The 15061-nt window shown below is 56.7% G+C and overlaps 1 protein-coding gene across 1 annotated transcript in view; it reads left to right on the top strand.

Annotated features, from left to right (window-relative positions):
* LOC144731165 (inositol 1,4,5-trisphosphate-gated calcium channel ITPR1-like) overlaps positions 1 to 15061 on the top strand; it is a 233752-nt gene that overhangs the window by 111374 nt on the left and 107317 nt on the right. Inside the window, exons 14-22 of the mRNA XM_078612129.1 lie at positions 196 to 354; positions 1968 to 2140; positions 2688 to 2807; positions 4645 to 4848; positions 5795 to 6046; positions 6898 to 7042; positions 11880 to 12039; positions 13129 to 13319; positions 14930 to 15061. The exon at positions 14930 to 15061 is cut by the window's right edge and continues 49 nt beyond it. Of these exons, the coding sequence (XP_078468255.1) occupies positions 196 to 354; positions 1968 to 2140; positions 2688 to 2807; positions 4645 to 4848; positions 5795 to 6046; positions 6898 to 7042; positions 11880 to 12039; positions 13129 to 13319; positions 14930 to 15061 (1536 nt within the window). The remainder of the gene's footprint in view (positions 1 to 195; positions 355 to 1967; positions 2141 to 2687; positions 2808 to 4644; positions 4849 to 5794; positions 6047 to 6897; positions 7043 to 11879; positions 12040 to 13128; positions 13320 to 14929) is intronic.

Below are 15061 nucleotides of genomic sequence, written 5' to 3'. Positions count from 1 at the left end.
GTGAGTGAGTGGATGAATGAGTGGGTGAGTGGGTGAGTGAGTGAGTGAGTGGTGAGTGGGTGAGTGGATGAATGAGTGGGTGAGTGAGTGAGTGTGTGAGTGTGTGAGTGAGTGAGTAGCTGAGTGAGTGTGTGAGTGAGTGAGTGACGTTTTGATCTGACCGACGCGCATCATCTCCTGTCTCTCTCGCGGCAGATTTTCAAGCTGCTGCAGGCGCCGTTCGTGGACGGCGGCGACGGGCCGATGCTGCGCATGGAGGAGCTCTCGGACCAGCGGCACGCGCCGTTCCGCCACATCTGCTGCCTGTGCTACCGCGTGCTACGCCACTCGCAGCAGGACTACCGCAAGAACCAGGTGGTGGCGCCAGCCCACCGAGCGTGGCCTTAGCAGGCTGCCGGGGCGAGCGCTGGTCGCGGGTGGCGCCTGTGAAGGCCGGCGCGGCGCGCGACGGGGGTGGGTGGGCAGCGGCACCACGCCCGGCCAACGACAAAGATCCCCCGTGGAGCATTTACAGATTGTAGGCGTTTACACCATTGGAATCTCATTTGCCAGTAAAAAAATATGATACTTGTTTTTTTTTACCCTTCTATCTGCCAACAAAACTGACACCTTTTTTACAAGGAGTCATGTTTGCATAGACCACAATACCTGCATCCATAATGCAAACAAAAAACATAACTCTGATAATGTATGCACTGTCCTTGAAGTTGATTGGTCCACACCCGAGACAGCTTTCCTTAGAGCCTAGTCTCACATGGGTTGGACCAGATGACGCCTTTTGGCGCCTTTTGGCGTCATCTGGTCCAACACCATGTGAGACTAGGCTCTAAGGAAAGCTGTCTCGGGTGTGAACCAATACACTTCAAGGACAGTGCATACATTATCAGAGTTATGTCTTTTGTTTGCATTATGGCTGCAGGTATTGTGGTCTATGCAAACATGACTCCTTGTAAAAAGGTGTCAGTTTTGTTGCCAGATAGAAGGGTAAAAAAAACAATTATCAGATTGTAGGTGGCAAGTGTTATGACTGAGTGCCAGCGTCTATGAAGGCCGGCACGGCGGGGGTGGGTGGCCAGCAGCAGCCTTTGTCTCCCGAGTGACAATGTTTCACACACCGCACCGGGTACTTAATTGAGGCTGAGTCGACCTCGGGGAGGCCCAGGACCGATTCGAGTCATCCGTCACCGGTGGTGCCCTCCCCCTTCACCAAACGACGGGGGGGGGGAGGGGCGGAACAAAAACTTTGGCGAACAGCAGCCCCGGGTTCGGTGGGACATGGGGGGGGGGGGAGAACTGGGGGGCTCACTGCTCCACCACCCAGGACGACGAGCGGGGGGGGGGGGGGGTAGGTGAGAAGGGGTAAGGGGGGAAGGGGAAGGAGAGGGAGGGGGAACCGAGGGGTGAGGGGGGGGGGATATTTTTTTTTTACTTTAATTGCAACACAACGCTAGCCCGGTGCAGCACGCCGCTCAAACCCCACGTGACCCGGTGTCACAATTCACGGCATGGACAGTCCCGACTCAACTGGACCATGTGAAGGAGGCGGGAAGAAGTTTAAAGGAGGGGACACGGGAGTGCTGTTTTTAAATCCTTTATATTAAGTTCACTTGCTTGCTTGCTTGCGCGCTTACGAGCGTGCAAATCTTTCGGTCGTTTTTTAACCCACTTCCCGTGATCCAATCGAGCTGACATTTTGCACACAGACTCGTTGTGCGTGACAATTTATTTTCGTGAAAAAAAAATTCCCAAAATTTTCCACTTTTTAGGGAAATGTTTTTTTCATATTTAATTTAAAATACCAATGTGATGAAAATGAAACTCTTACTCAAGAAAAACAGAAATGAATAATAAAATAAAACCGATGCCACGCATATAAAAGATTTATAGTGAAAAACTTTGTTTTTACGGGTTAATTTTTTAACAGATTACTTTTCATCCCCTCCCTGTCGCCGACGCAATGTCCGCAGGAGTACATCGCCAAGCAGTTCGGCTTCATGCAGAAGCAGATCGGCTACGACGTGCTGGCGGAGGACACCATCACCGCCCTGCTGCACAACAACCGCAAGCTGCTGGAGAAGCACATCACGGCCGCCGAGATCGAGACGTTTGTGTCGCTCGTGCGCAAGAACCGCGAGCCGCGGTGAGTCTGCCCGCCCGGCTGCCCGTCGGTCGACGATCGGTCGGTCGGTCGGTCTTGCACGGGTCGGAGAGCTACAACCCGACATCGCGTCGCGAGATGGATGCGAACTTCTCTCCCGCCGCCGGTCCCAGATGGCGGCAGCGTCTGCCGACGGCTGACGCCGCATTCTCGCCGCCGTGTCCCGTCGCTTTGGTGTCCGTCCGCGGCGGGGTTTTCCGCCGCGTCCCTCGGTTGGTTTCCCCCCGCGGTGGCTGGGAGATGTTGACTACCTCGCCCGGTATACGCAGGTCGGTCGCGGGTTCGATGGCTTGCCGGAAGCCTGCACAGCTACGAAGGGTTGAGGTGCCGGAATATTTGAAACCAAATATTTCTGAAAGAAAAAATCCCGATTTTCGCAACAGCTTCGTGGTGCTGGGGCAAGCGGAGAGACTTTCCGAAACCAGCGGGACTTGCGCGCCTTAGGTCCTCGGCTCGCGACGGAGTTGGCCACGCTCCTGCTCAGCATCTCCCTTCTCTTCCTGCTCCTATCATCTGCCCTCCTCCGCAGGTTCCTGGACTACCTGTCCGACCTGTGCGTCTCGAACAACACGGCCATCCCCGTCACCCAGGAGCTCATCTGCAAGTCGGTGCTCAACCCCAACAACGGAGACATCCTCATCGAGACGAAGTGAGATGTTCCTCGTGATCGTCGTCGTCGTCAATGTATTCATCATCATCAGCAGCAGCAGCAGCAGCAGCAGAACTGGCATCATCAGTGACATCGTCAGTTCTGTCATCATTGTCATCAGCAGCAACGTCATATCATCATCGTCATATCATCATCATCATCATCGTCGATGTCATCAGCATCATGTGTATCATTAACATCACCAATCACCAGTCTCATTCTTGGTATTAGCAGCGGTGTTGTCATCATCATTATCATCAGTGTCATCATCATCGTTATTAGCAGCAGTAATTTCATCATAATCATTATCAGCCTTGTCATCAGCATTAATTCTAGATTTGAAGCTTTCGTGACTGCAAGGAATCATATTCTTAGGTTTTTTCGGTAAAGTCACGTAGGTAAAACATCAAAATTAATGAAAATAAAATAAAATAAAACAAAAATCACGACGGAGACTTGTGTTGCCTCCGAAACCTCGTGATTTTTGTTTTATTTTATTTTATTTTCATTAATTTTGATGTTTTACCTACGTGACTTTACCGAAAAAACCTAAGAATATTGTCATCAGCAGTAGTAGTTGAATCATGAGTTGCATCATCAGTAATACAATTGGATATTACGCGACAACTGCATAATCATCATCGTCATAGCAGAAGAAACCGGAGCAGGCATCAAACAACACTGAGAGATAGCCTCTGTGTATTACACAAGCAAAAACTAATTAGAATTTCCGAAGAAATTAATTGTACACTTGGTAGGGTTTTCCCCGGGGTTCTCCTGCTTCCTCCCAGACAGAACCAAACAAACTCCCGATAACAACGGAACGCGCGGCCGAACATCCCTATGTAGCAGCGGCAGCAACAGCAGCATCAGCAGCAGCAGTTGCAGGAGTAGCAGCAGTTGCAGCAGCAGCAGCAGCAGTTGCAGCAGCATCAGCAGCATTAGCATCAGCAGCAGCAGCAGCAGTTGCAGCAGCATCAACAGCAGCATCAGCAACAGCAGTATCAGCAGCAACATCAGCAGCATCAACAGCAGCAACATCAGCAGCATCAACTGCTGCATTAGCAGCAGCATCAGCTGCAGGAGTAGCAGCATCATCAACTGCAGCATTAGCAGCAGCAACATCAGCAGCATCAACAGCAGCAGTAGCAGCATCATCAACTGCAGCATTAGCAGCAGCATCAGCTGCAGGAGTAGCAGCAGCAGTTGCAGTAGCAGCATCATCAACAGCAGCAGTATCAGCAGCATCAGCAGCAGCATCAACAGCAGCATCAGCAGCATCAACAGCAGCAGTATCAGCATCAGCAGCTGCAGGAGTAGCAGCAGCAGTTGCAGCAGCAGCAGCATCAGCATCATCAACAGCAGCAGTATCAGCAGCAGCATCAGCAACATCAGCAGCATCAACAGCAGCAGTAGCAGCATCATCAACAGCAGCATCAGCAGCAGCAGCATCAGCAGCAGTATCAGCAGAAACATCAGCAGCATCAACAGCAGCAGCAGCATCAACAGCAGCAGTAGCAGCATCATCAACAGCAGCAGTATCAGCAGCAACATCAGCAGCAGCATCAACAGCAGCATCAACAGCAGCAGTATCAGCATCAGCAGTATCAGCAGCATCAAGCAGCAGTATCAGCAGCAGCATCAGCAGCATCAACAGCAGCAGCATCAGCAGCATCAACAGCAGCAGTATCAGCATCAGCAGTAGCAGCAACATCAGCAGCATCAACAGCAGCATCAACAGCAGCATCATCAACAGCAGCAGCAGCACCCTCCTCGCAGAGGGGTCCCGAGTCACCGCGAGCCGTCCCTTGCGCGTGCCGTGCCGTGCCGCGTGCAGGCTGATGCTCTCTCAGGTGGAGGTGGAGATGGAGGAGGAGGAGGGGGGCACGGGCGCCCCCCGCGTGGAGATGCGCGAGGAGGAGGAGGTGTGGCTCTTCTGGAGCGACGGCGACAAGGGCCAGCGCAGCAAGAGCGTGCGCGACCTGGCGCAGGACGCTCGCGACGGCCAGGCTGAGGACGCCTCCATCCTGTCGTACTATCGGTGCGTCACCCCGCGTCGTCGTCGTCGTCGTGTGGAGATATGCCGTCTGCAGCTACGGCTACGTCACATCCACCACCACCACCGTCTAGAGCTACATCACCACCACCACCATCTAGAGCTACATCACCACCACCACCACCACCACCTGCAGCTACGGCTACGTCACCACCACCATCACCATTGTCTGCAGCTACCTCACCGCTACCGCCAGCACCATCTAGAGCTACATCACCACCATCACCACCACCATCACCACCATCTAGAGCTACGGCTACGTCACCTCCACCACCACCATCTAGAGCTACATCACCATCACTGCCACCGTCTGCAGCTACAGCTACGTCACCACCACCACCGTCTACAGCTACGGCTACATCACCTCCACCACCACCACCATCTAGAGCTAAATCACCACCGCCACCACCGCCACCACCGTCTACAGCTACGGCTATGTCACCTCTACCACCACCACTATCTAGAGCTACATCACCACCACCGCCACCACCAACAGCTACGTCGCCTCTCCAAATAAAATTATCGCCGAGCCGTTCACGCGGTCCGAGATTCAGCGGTGGACGGGACCCCCCCCCCCCGCCCTCCCCGCCCCCCCCCGCCCCTCCCCCCCCCCGCCCCTTCTGCGACTTTCAAACGTCTCGGAACGGGAAAGGGTTAGGGAGGGACCTGGATGGAGATGTTGGCGACAGGAGAGGATGACGCACGGAGTGAGGGTGCCTCATCCTGCCCTGCCCTCTGCTGGGGGAATCTTTGCCTTCCTGCTATCCTGACGAAGCCGGCGAGAAACCCAACACCGCAAGAGCGATTCAAACAGTCGCCGCCGATGTTGCCCGTAGGCAGGAAGCGTAACGCTTCTGTTCGCTGGGGTCGGAGCGCGGTGCCGCTAACCTCATCCTCCTCGTCGGTCCGTCCGTCCGTCCCGCGCACGCAGGTACCAGCTGAACCTCTTCTCGCAGATGTGCCTCGACCGCCAGTACCTGGCCATCAACAGCATCTCGGGCCAGCTGGACGTGGAGCTGCTGCAGCGCTGCATGGCCGACGAGCAGCTGCCCTTTGACCTGCGAGCTTCGTTTTGCTGCCTCATGCTGCACATGCACGTGGACCGCGACCCGCAGGAGCCCGTGACGCCCGTGCGCTACGCGCGCCTCTGGTCCGAGATCCCGTCGCAGATCACCATCGACGAGTAAGAGAGACCGCTGGAACCGAGCGCTGATGCGTTTGGGCGTGCGTAGATGTGTGGGCTTGTTTCGCACCGTACGGAGACAGCCGCGCTAATCGGAGGTGCGGGGGAAGGACATCAAACTATGTATGTTGAACTTCTTTCGCACCGTACGGAGACAGTCGTGCTAATCGGAGGTGCGGGGGAAGGCCAACAAACTAAACACAAAAATAAGTTCGAGATAAATTCGATTTAAAAGTGCATTGATCCAGTGGATTCCTAATATCGGACATTCCAGACGTACGTGTGCATGTACGTGCGGCTATGGCCTGTATAGTGGCTAGCCCGTGGCTAACGATGATGACTGTGACTGTGTGTGTGTGTACGTATCTACGTACGTGTATATGTACTGTATTCGAAACTTCTTTCGTGCCGTACGTAGACAACCGTGCTAATCTAAGGTGCCAAGGCACACACGTGTACGTGTGTGTGTGTACGTGTGTGTGTGTGTGCGTGTGTATGTGTGTGTGCGCTCAGCTATGGGGAATGGTAGTGGAGCGGTCAGGGCGCTAGGCGCTACGAATCTGGAGACCCAAGTTCGATTCCCGCTCACGGCCCACGCCAGTGACGAATATCTGAACCGGTCCTGGGCGTCCCCTAGGTCGACTCAGCCTCAATTAAGTACCTGGTGCGATGTGTAAACATCGCCACACGGGAGACAAAGGCGGTCAGACATGGTGCTGGCCACCCACCCCCTCGTGTGCCGTGCCGGCCTTCATAGGTGCTCGCTAACAGCACTTGCCCCAACAGCCTATTCAGGCTATACGGGGGATCTTTGTCTTTGTACGTACGCGTGTGCGCGCGTGCGCGTGCAGCTACGACGCGTGCAGCGGATCGGCGCGCGAGGACGCCAAGCCGCGCTTCGCCCAGACCATGGTGTTCGCCGAGGAGTACCTGCGCGACGTCGTGAGCCAGCCCTTCCCCTTCGCCGACCGCGAGAAGAACAAGCTCACCTTCCAGGTGAGGCCACGCTTCTGTCGGCTGAGCCTACCTAAAGGGGACACCGCCTCCCCCCCGGGCCACTTCCCCAGGGCCCCCCCCCAGGGACCCCCCCCCAGGGACCCCCCCAGGGACCCCCCAGGGACCCCCCCCCCAGGGACCCCCCCCAGGGACCTCCAGGGACCCCCCCCAGGGCCCCTTCCCAGGGACCCCCCCCAGGGACCCCCCCAGGGACCCCCCCAGGGACCCCCCAGGGACCCCCCCCAGGGACCCCCCCAGGGACCCCCCCCAGGGACCCCCCCAGGGACCCCCCCCCAGGGACCCCCCCAGGGACCCCCCCAGGGACCCCCCACAGGGCCCCTTCCCAGGGACCCCCCCAGGGACCCCCCCCCAGGGACCCCCCCCAGGGACCCCCCCAGGGACCCCCCCCAGGGCCCCTTCCCAGGGACCCCCCCCAGGGACCTTCGGACAGCTCGGTGCGAAATGCTCGCGGACGGGGTCATCCGAACGTCGCCGCTTTTTCAAGTGGTGATCTAACGGTGGTGACGATTCACTGCCCCCCCCCCCACTCCACCCTTGAGGCCACGAACATTTGTATCAATAGATGCCCTGATGATGATGATCTTCTTCCACTTCTTCTTTCGTACGGCAGCTGCCGATGTAGACGCAGAGCAACGGGTACGATTTCACATCCAGGTGGTCAAGCCAGCAGATCAGCGCGTCAGGAGCCAGCGGAGTAGCGTCATCATCATCGTCGTCGCTGCGGTGTCTCCGTCGTATTTGTGGATCGGGGCATTGCGTCGTTATACGTTTGCACGGTCTCTAATCTGGATGACCACAGTCGCACCACTGCTATCGGAGAGCTTTTAATATATTCTTAGGTTTTTTCGGTAAAGTCACGTAGGTAAAACATCAAAATTAATAAAAATAAAATAAAATAAAAAATCACGACGTTTCGGAGGCAACACACGTCGTGATTTTTTATTTTATTAAATTTTTATTAATTTTGATGTTTTACCTACGTGACTTTTCCGAAAAAACCTAAGAATATGATTCCTTGCAGTTGTAGAGGTGTAATTGTGTATGGGAGCGGATGGCAAACAAACACAAGGGGCGTGGTTAGGGCCGTACACATAGGAGGTGGCCACACCGACGTCCGCACCTGCATCCCCCACGGGCCCCTCCCGGGGGGGCCGCGGACTATAAGAGGGGGTGAGCCGGAGGGCTCGAGGTCGAGGTATCAGCTTTAACCAGCGAAGACGGAAGACCAGCTAGAGTAGGCCCCGGAGCTCCCCTGGCTCGCTGTCCTTATCAGGGCCGACCAGGGCAAGCCGGTGGCGTGGCCCCGAGAGCCCAGACTGACGAGCAGGTCTGGGAACTCAGGGGGGTCGGATCCCAGCTTGACCAGGGCTGGGACAGGTAGCCTCCCCTAGCTCCCTAGTGGAGGACTTGGGCGTAGGTTAGCGGGGCTTAGATGTTGTGTCTCCCTGTTAGCCGAGTAAGGGGACGTTACCCCTTAGGTCCTGTGTATACTCGCTAACTGTATACAAGTTGTGTTAATAAATAAGTGTGCCTCCGATCCCGTCGTCAAGCCTCCTGAGTAATTACTACATCTGGTGTCAGAAGTAAAACGTCCAAAGATGGACACACGAGGGACGACACGTACCAGGGAGTCGGAGAGGGAGGACACCGCGGCCGAATCACCACCAGAGATGGCCGAGGTCGGATCGGAGCAGCCGGGGCCAAGTACACCCGCGCCGCTACGACAGGAGGGGGGGGATGCGTCGGCCGAGGGACTTCGGCTGGCTCACTCCCGCCTGGCGGAGCTGCTCTACGCCGCGGCCGCCGTGTTGGAGGAGATCACGCGGCTGGGAGCTGGAGGGGCTGCGCGGGAAGACGGCAGCAGCCGACGCACGCCGGCATTTCCCGCCACCCCGACGCGGCTCGCGGTTAAATTTCCCGCCATCACTACAGTGCGAGCAGAGGGCGGGGCCGGCCTGCGTCAGGTGACTGCTGAGGGCCAAGCACGAGCCGTGACATCATCAACGCCGGCCAGCGCGTCAACAACGGAGCGACCGGCGATGCCATGCTCACAGCCCGCCCACACTGTAACGTCGGCTGGGAACGAGGGAGCGAGATCCGCAGCCACGGACGTCGCCTTACAACAGCGACTGCCGCCTCTCAAGGAGTTCGTGGGAGCGGCTGGAGATTGGGGCGGCTTCAAAAGGCGGTTCATCGCTCATCAAGAGATGGCGAACTGGACGGACGCCGAGGCACTATGCGCGCTGCCGGCGATGCTGGACGACGACGCCCTGGCTACCCTCACCTCGGCGCCTAAGGAAAAGCGCGCCACGCTGCACCTGGCGCTGCAGCTGCTGTCAGCCGTCTATGGGCCGCCTTCGGACTGCAGGCAGCTGTTCCACGATCGGCATCGGGGCGCCAACGAATCGCCCCTGGCCTTCCGAACGGCTCTTCTGGCCGGGCATGGCAAAGGACGTGGGGGATCTCCTGGGGTCGTGCACGCAATGCGCGCAGCGAAAGCCACCAGCTAGGGGGTCCAACCCTCCGCTGCAGTCCATAAAGGTTTCCCGGGTTAACGAGCTCGTTGCGCTAGACATACTCGGGCCATTTCCCGCTACACCCAGGGGGAATAGGTATTTATTGACAGGGGTCGAATACTTCACGAGATGGCCTATGGCCTGGCCCCTGGCCAACCAGTCGGCAGCAGCCATCGCGGAGGCCTTTGTCCAGGGCTATGTCCTCGACAAAGGTGCTCCGGAACGGCTGCTTACTGACCAGGGTAAGAATTTTTCGGGAAAACTCCTCCGCGAGGTGTGCGACCTCTTGGGTACGGAGAAAATTCGGACCTCCCCGTATCACCCTCAAACTGACGGGATGGTGGAACGGCTGCATCGGACCATCACGTCTATGCTGTCCCAACAGGTGTCCGAATCCCAGACAGATTGGGACCTTCGCATAGCCGGTGTGTTGCAGGCCTACAGGATGGCTCCCCATGCGGCCACCGGATTTTCCCCTTTCTTTTTAATGTATGGCCGCGAGGCTAACCCCCCTGTGACGACCCAGCTGAAGCTCTCGGCGCCTCAGGCGAAGTCTACCTTGTCCGAACACGTTAAATTTAACATCAGCAAATTGTCTGAGGCGCGGGAAGCGGCCGTGCAAAATTCTGAACTCCGCCAGAAGGCGAACGAGAGGCTTCGGCTGGGGCGGGTACATGTGTTCAAATGGAAACCAGGGGACAGGGCATGGTTGCACTGTCCCCAGGTGCCACTGGCAACCTCGTCAAAGTTGGTACGGCCGTGGCGGGGGCCAGTGGAGGTCGTACAGGTCTTACGGCCGCAATGTGTTCGCGTCAAATGGGGGAGGCGTCGGTGGTACGTGCACCCCTCAAGGTTGAAACCGTTCATTGCGCCGGCCCGTGGTTCACACACACACACGCATGGCCAAACGTGTGAGGGGTCCGCCGACTCCCCGACGTCGCTGCTCTCGCCTGACATGACATCAACTGTTCCATCTCCAGGTGCAACAGGAGTGACGGGTCCACGCCCGCCAACCCCTCCCGGAGGGGTCGGGGGTCACTCGGCAGCGACGCCAGACTCTCTTGCACCCGGACCGTCACCAACCACCACTGAGCGTGCCGGGTCGAGCCCTTGTGACGGGCCCGCCGCGAGAACGCGCGCCAAAACGCGCAGACTATTGTGAGGTCGGCCGTTGGGGGGCCCTTGCGGACAGTGGGGGAGGGGCATCCGGAGCGCGTGTATATATGTTGGGTTTGCGGAATGGGGTATTTATTGGGAGGGTGCGCCGGGTTATTTTTTTCTCTTTCTTCTTCTACCTGTTCCTGTTGTTGTTGTTGTTGTTATGACTGTTATTGTTCTTGTTAAATTTACGCGAGGCACACACGGTTTTGGGGAGGCATGCACCTTTATTCTGGTTTGTTGCAGCCGGGGACGGCTGCGAGCTGTACAGGGGGGGGTGATGTAGAGGTGTAATTGTGTATGGGAGCGGATGGCAAACAAACACAAGGGGCGTGGTTAGGGCCGTACACATAGGAGGTGGCCACACCGACGTCCGCACCTGCATCCCCCACGGGCCCCTCCCGGGGGGGCCGCGGACTATAAGAGGGGGTGAGCCGGAGGGCTCGAGGTCGAGGTATCAGCTTTAACCAGCGAAGACGGAAGACCAGCTAGAATAGGCCCCGGAGCTCCCCTGGCTCGCTGTCCTTATCAGGGCCGACCAGGGCAAGCCGGTGGCGTGGCCCCGAGAGCCCAGACTGACGAGCAGGTCTGGGAACTCAGGGGGGTCGGATCCCAGCTTGACCAGGGCTGGGACAGGTAGCCTCCCCTAGCTCCCTAGTGGAGGACTTGGGCGTAGGTTAGCGGGGCTTAGATGTTGTGTCTCCCTGTTAGCCGAGTAAGGGGACGTTACCCCTTAGGTCCTGTGTATACTCGCTAACTGTATACAAGTTGTGTTAATAAATAAGTGTGCCTCCGATCCCGTCGTCAAGCCTCCTGAGTAATTACTACACAGTCACGAAAGCTTCAAATCTAGCTTTTAATATTCCATTTGCGCGTCAATTCATCCGCATCTGCTACCATGGTTTGTGCAGCGTGGACCATGAGCAGCTCCGTCGAAGACCAAACCCAGAGAGGGGATCGCCTGCGTTGGGTCTTGCACCACGAGGTGGTGTTTGTTTGCGAGCTCTTTGGAACTCCGTTCAGCCCTCCGCGTTTCACTGCGGGTTTGAACTCGCATCGTTCGGGCGACGCGGGGAAGGCGACCGACGACGATGACGACGTTGACGACGACGTTGATGACGGGCGCTCGCTCGCGTTCGCAGGTGGTGAACCTAGCCCGGCACCTGGTGTACTTCGGCTTCTACAGCTTCAGCGACCTGCTGCGCCTGACGCGCACGCTGCTCGCCATCCTCGACTGCGTGCAGAGCTCCCCGAAGCCTCCCGCGGGACTCCTGCCCGGCAAGACGCAGGCCACCCACCGAGGTGCGGGGTGGGGGGGGGTGACACGCACGGCAGCGCACCACCACCACCGCCGCCACCATCATCAGCATCATCATCATCATCACTATAATAATCAGAATCAGCATCATCATCATCATTATCAGCATCATCATCATTTTCATCATCATCATCATCATTATTATCATCATCATCATCATTATTATCATCAGAATCAGCATCATTATGATGCTGATAATGATGATGATGCTCGCGCTGATGATGCTTGTGATAATGATGATGCTGGTGCTGATGATGCTGATGATAATGATGATGCTGATGATAATGATGATGCTGGTGCTGATGATAATGATGCTGGTGATAATGATGATGATGATGCTGGTGCTGATGATAATGATGCTGGTGCTGATGATGCTGATGATAATGATGATGCTGGTGCTGATGATGCTGATGATAATGATGATGATGCTGGTGCTGATGATGCCGATAATGATGATGCTGGCGCTGATGATGCTCATGATGATGATGCTGATGATGATGCTGGTGCTGATGATGATGCTGATGATGATGATGCTGGTGCTGATGATGCTGATGATGCCGATAATGATGATGCTGACGCTGATGATGCTCATGATGATGATGCTGGCACTGATGATGCTGATGATGATGATGCTGGTGCTGATGATGCTGATGATGCTGATGATGATGATGCTAGTGCTGATGATGCTGATGATAATGATGATGCTGGTGCTGATGATGCTGATGATGATGCTGGTGCTGATGATGCTGATGATAATGATGATGCTGGTGCTGATGATGATGATGATGATGCTGGTGCTGATGATGCTGATGATAATGATGATGATGCTGGTGCTGATGATGCTGATGATAATGATGATGATGATGCTGGTGCTGATGATGCTGATGATAATGATGATGCTGGTGCTGATGATGCTGATGATAATGATGATGATGATGCTGGTGCTGATGATGCCGATGATAATGATGATGATGCTGGCGCCGATGATGCCGATGATATTGATGATGCTGGCGCTGATGATGGCGGTGCTGGTGGCGACGGCGGTATTCCTCGTCCCGTCTCTGTGCCCACAGGAAGCCACGTGATGCGCTCCATCCACGGCGTGGGCGAGCTCATGACCCAGGTGGTGCTCAGGGGGGGCGGCTTCCTGCCGGCTCCCCGGACCCCTCCGGCCGGGGGCTGCACAGCCTCCAAGCCGGCCGACGAGCAGGAGCGCGACCTGGTCGTCATGGACACCAAGCGAAAGATCATCGAGATCCTGCAGGTGGCGGCGATGGTCCGGGTCTAGAGCCCCACCCGTCACCTGGTCTAGAGCCCCACTCATCACGTGGTCTAGAGCTCCACTCGTCACGTGGTCTAGAGCCCCACTCATCACGTGGTCTAGAGCCTCACTCATCACGTGGTCTAGAGCCTCACTCATCACGTGGTCTAGAGCCCCACTCATCACGTGGTCTAGAGCCCCACTCATCACGTGGTCTAGAGCCTCACTCATCACGTGGTCTAGAGCCCCACTCATCACGTGGTCTAGAGCCCCACTCATCACGTGGTCTAGAGCCCCACTCATCACGTGGTCTAGAGCCCCACTCATCACGTGGTCTAGAGTCCCACTCATCACGTGGTCTAGAGCCCCACTCATCACGTGGTCTAGAGCCCCACTCATCACGTGGTCTCGAGCCCCACTCATCACGTGGTCTCGAGCCCCACTCATCACGTGGTCTAGAGCCCCACTCATCACGTGGTCTAGGGCCCCACTCATCACGTGGTCTAGAGCTCCACCCGTCACGTGGTCTAGAGCCCCACTCATCACGTGGTCTAGAGCCCCACTCATCACGTGGTCTCGAGCCCCACTCATCACGTGGTCTCGAGCCCCACTCATCACGTGGTCTAGAGCCCCACTCATCACGTGGTCTAGAGCTCCACTCATCACGTGGTCTAGAGCTCCACTCATCACGTGGTCTAGAGCCCCACTCATCACGTGGTCTAGAGCCCCACTCATCACGTGGTCTCGAGCCCCACTCATCACGTGGTCTCGAGCCCCACTCATCACGTGGTCTAGAGCCCCACTCATCACGTGGTCTAGAGCTCCACTCATCACGTGGTCTAGAGCCCCACTCATCACGTGGTCTAGAGCCCCACTCATCACGTGGTCTAGAGCCCCACTCATCACGTGGTCTAGAGCCCCACTCATCACGTGGTCTAGAATCCCGCTCATCACGTGGTCTAGAGCCCCACTCATCACGTGGTCTAGAGCCCCACTCATCACATGGTCTAGAGCCCCACTCATCACGTGGTCTAGAGCCCCACTCGTCACGTGGTCTAGAGCCCCACTCATCAGGTGGTCTAGAGCCCCACTCGTCACGTGGTCTAGAGCCCCACTCATCAGCTGGTCTAGAGCCCCACTCATCACGTGGTCTAGAGCCCCACTCATCACGTGGTCTAGAGCCCCACTCATCAGGTGGTCTAGAGTCCCACTCGTCACGTGGTCTAGAGCCCCACTCATCACGTGGTCTAGAGCTCCACTCATCACGTGGTCTAGAGCTCCACCCGTCACGTGGTCTAGAGCCCCACTCATCACGTGGTCTAGAGCCTCACTCATCACGTGGTCTAGAGCCCCACTCATCACGTGGTCTAGAGTCCCACTCATCACGTGGTCTAGAGCCCCACTCATCACCTGGTGTAGAGTCCTGCTCTTTGAGCAACAGCCAGTCAGACAGCCAGAAATCGTACAGGCAGACGGACAGGCAGTCAAAACACAGCCAGGCAGAGACATGCAGTCAGACAGGCAGACAAAACACCAGACATGCAGTCAGACAGGCAGGCAGGCCGCGTGAGCGTCGTCGTCGTCACCGTGTCCGCCTGTCTGTCTCTCCCCAGTTCATCCTGAACGTGCGTCTCGACTACCGCATCTCCTGCCTCCTGTCCATCTTCAAGCGGGAGTTCGACGAGAGCCACGTGTCGGCGGGGTCCACCTCGGGGAGCCCCTCGGGGAGCTCCTCGGGTGACGTC

Source organism: Lampetra planeri, chromosome 38 (genome assembly GCF_965212315.1).
Source record: "Lampetra planeri chromosome 38, kcLamPlan1.2.h2, whole genome shotgun sequence".
Taxonomy (NCBI): Eukaryota; Metazoa; Chordata; class Hyperoartia; order Petromyzontiformes; family Petromyzontidae; genus Lampetra; species Lampetra planeri.
This window is presented reverse-complemented; position numbering and strand designations above follow the sequence as displayed.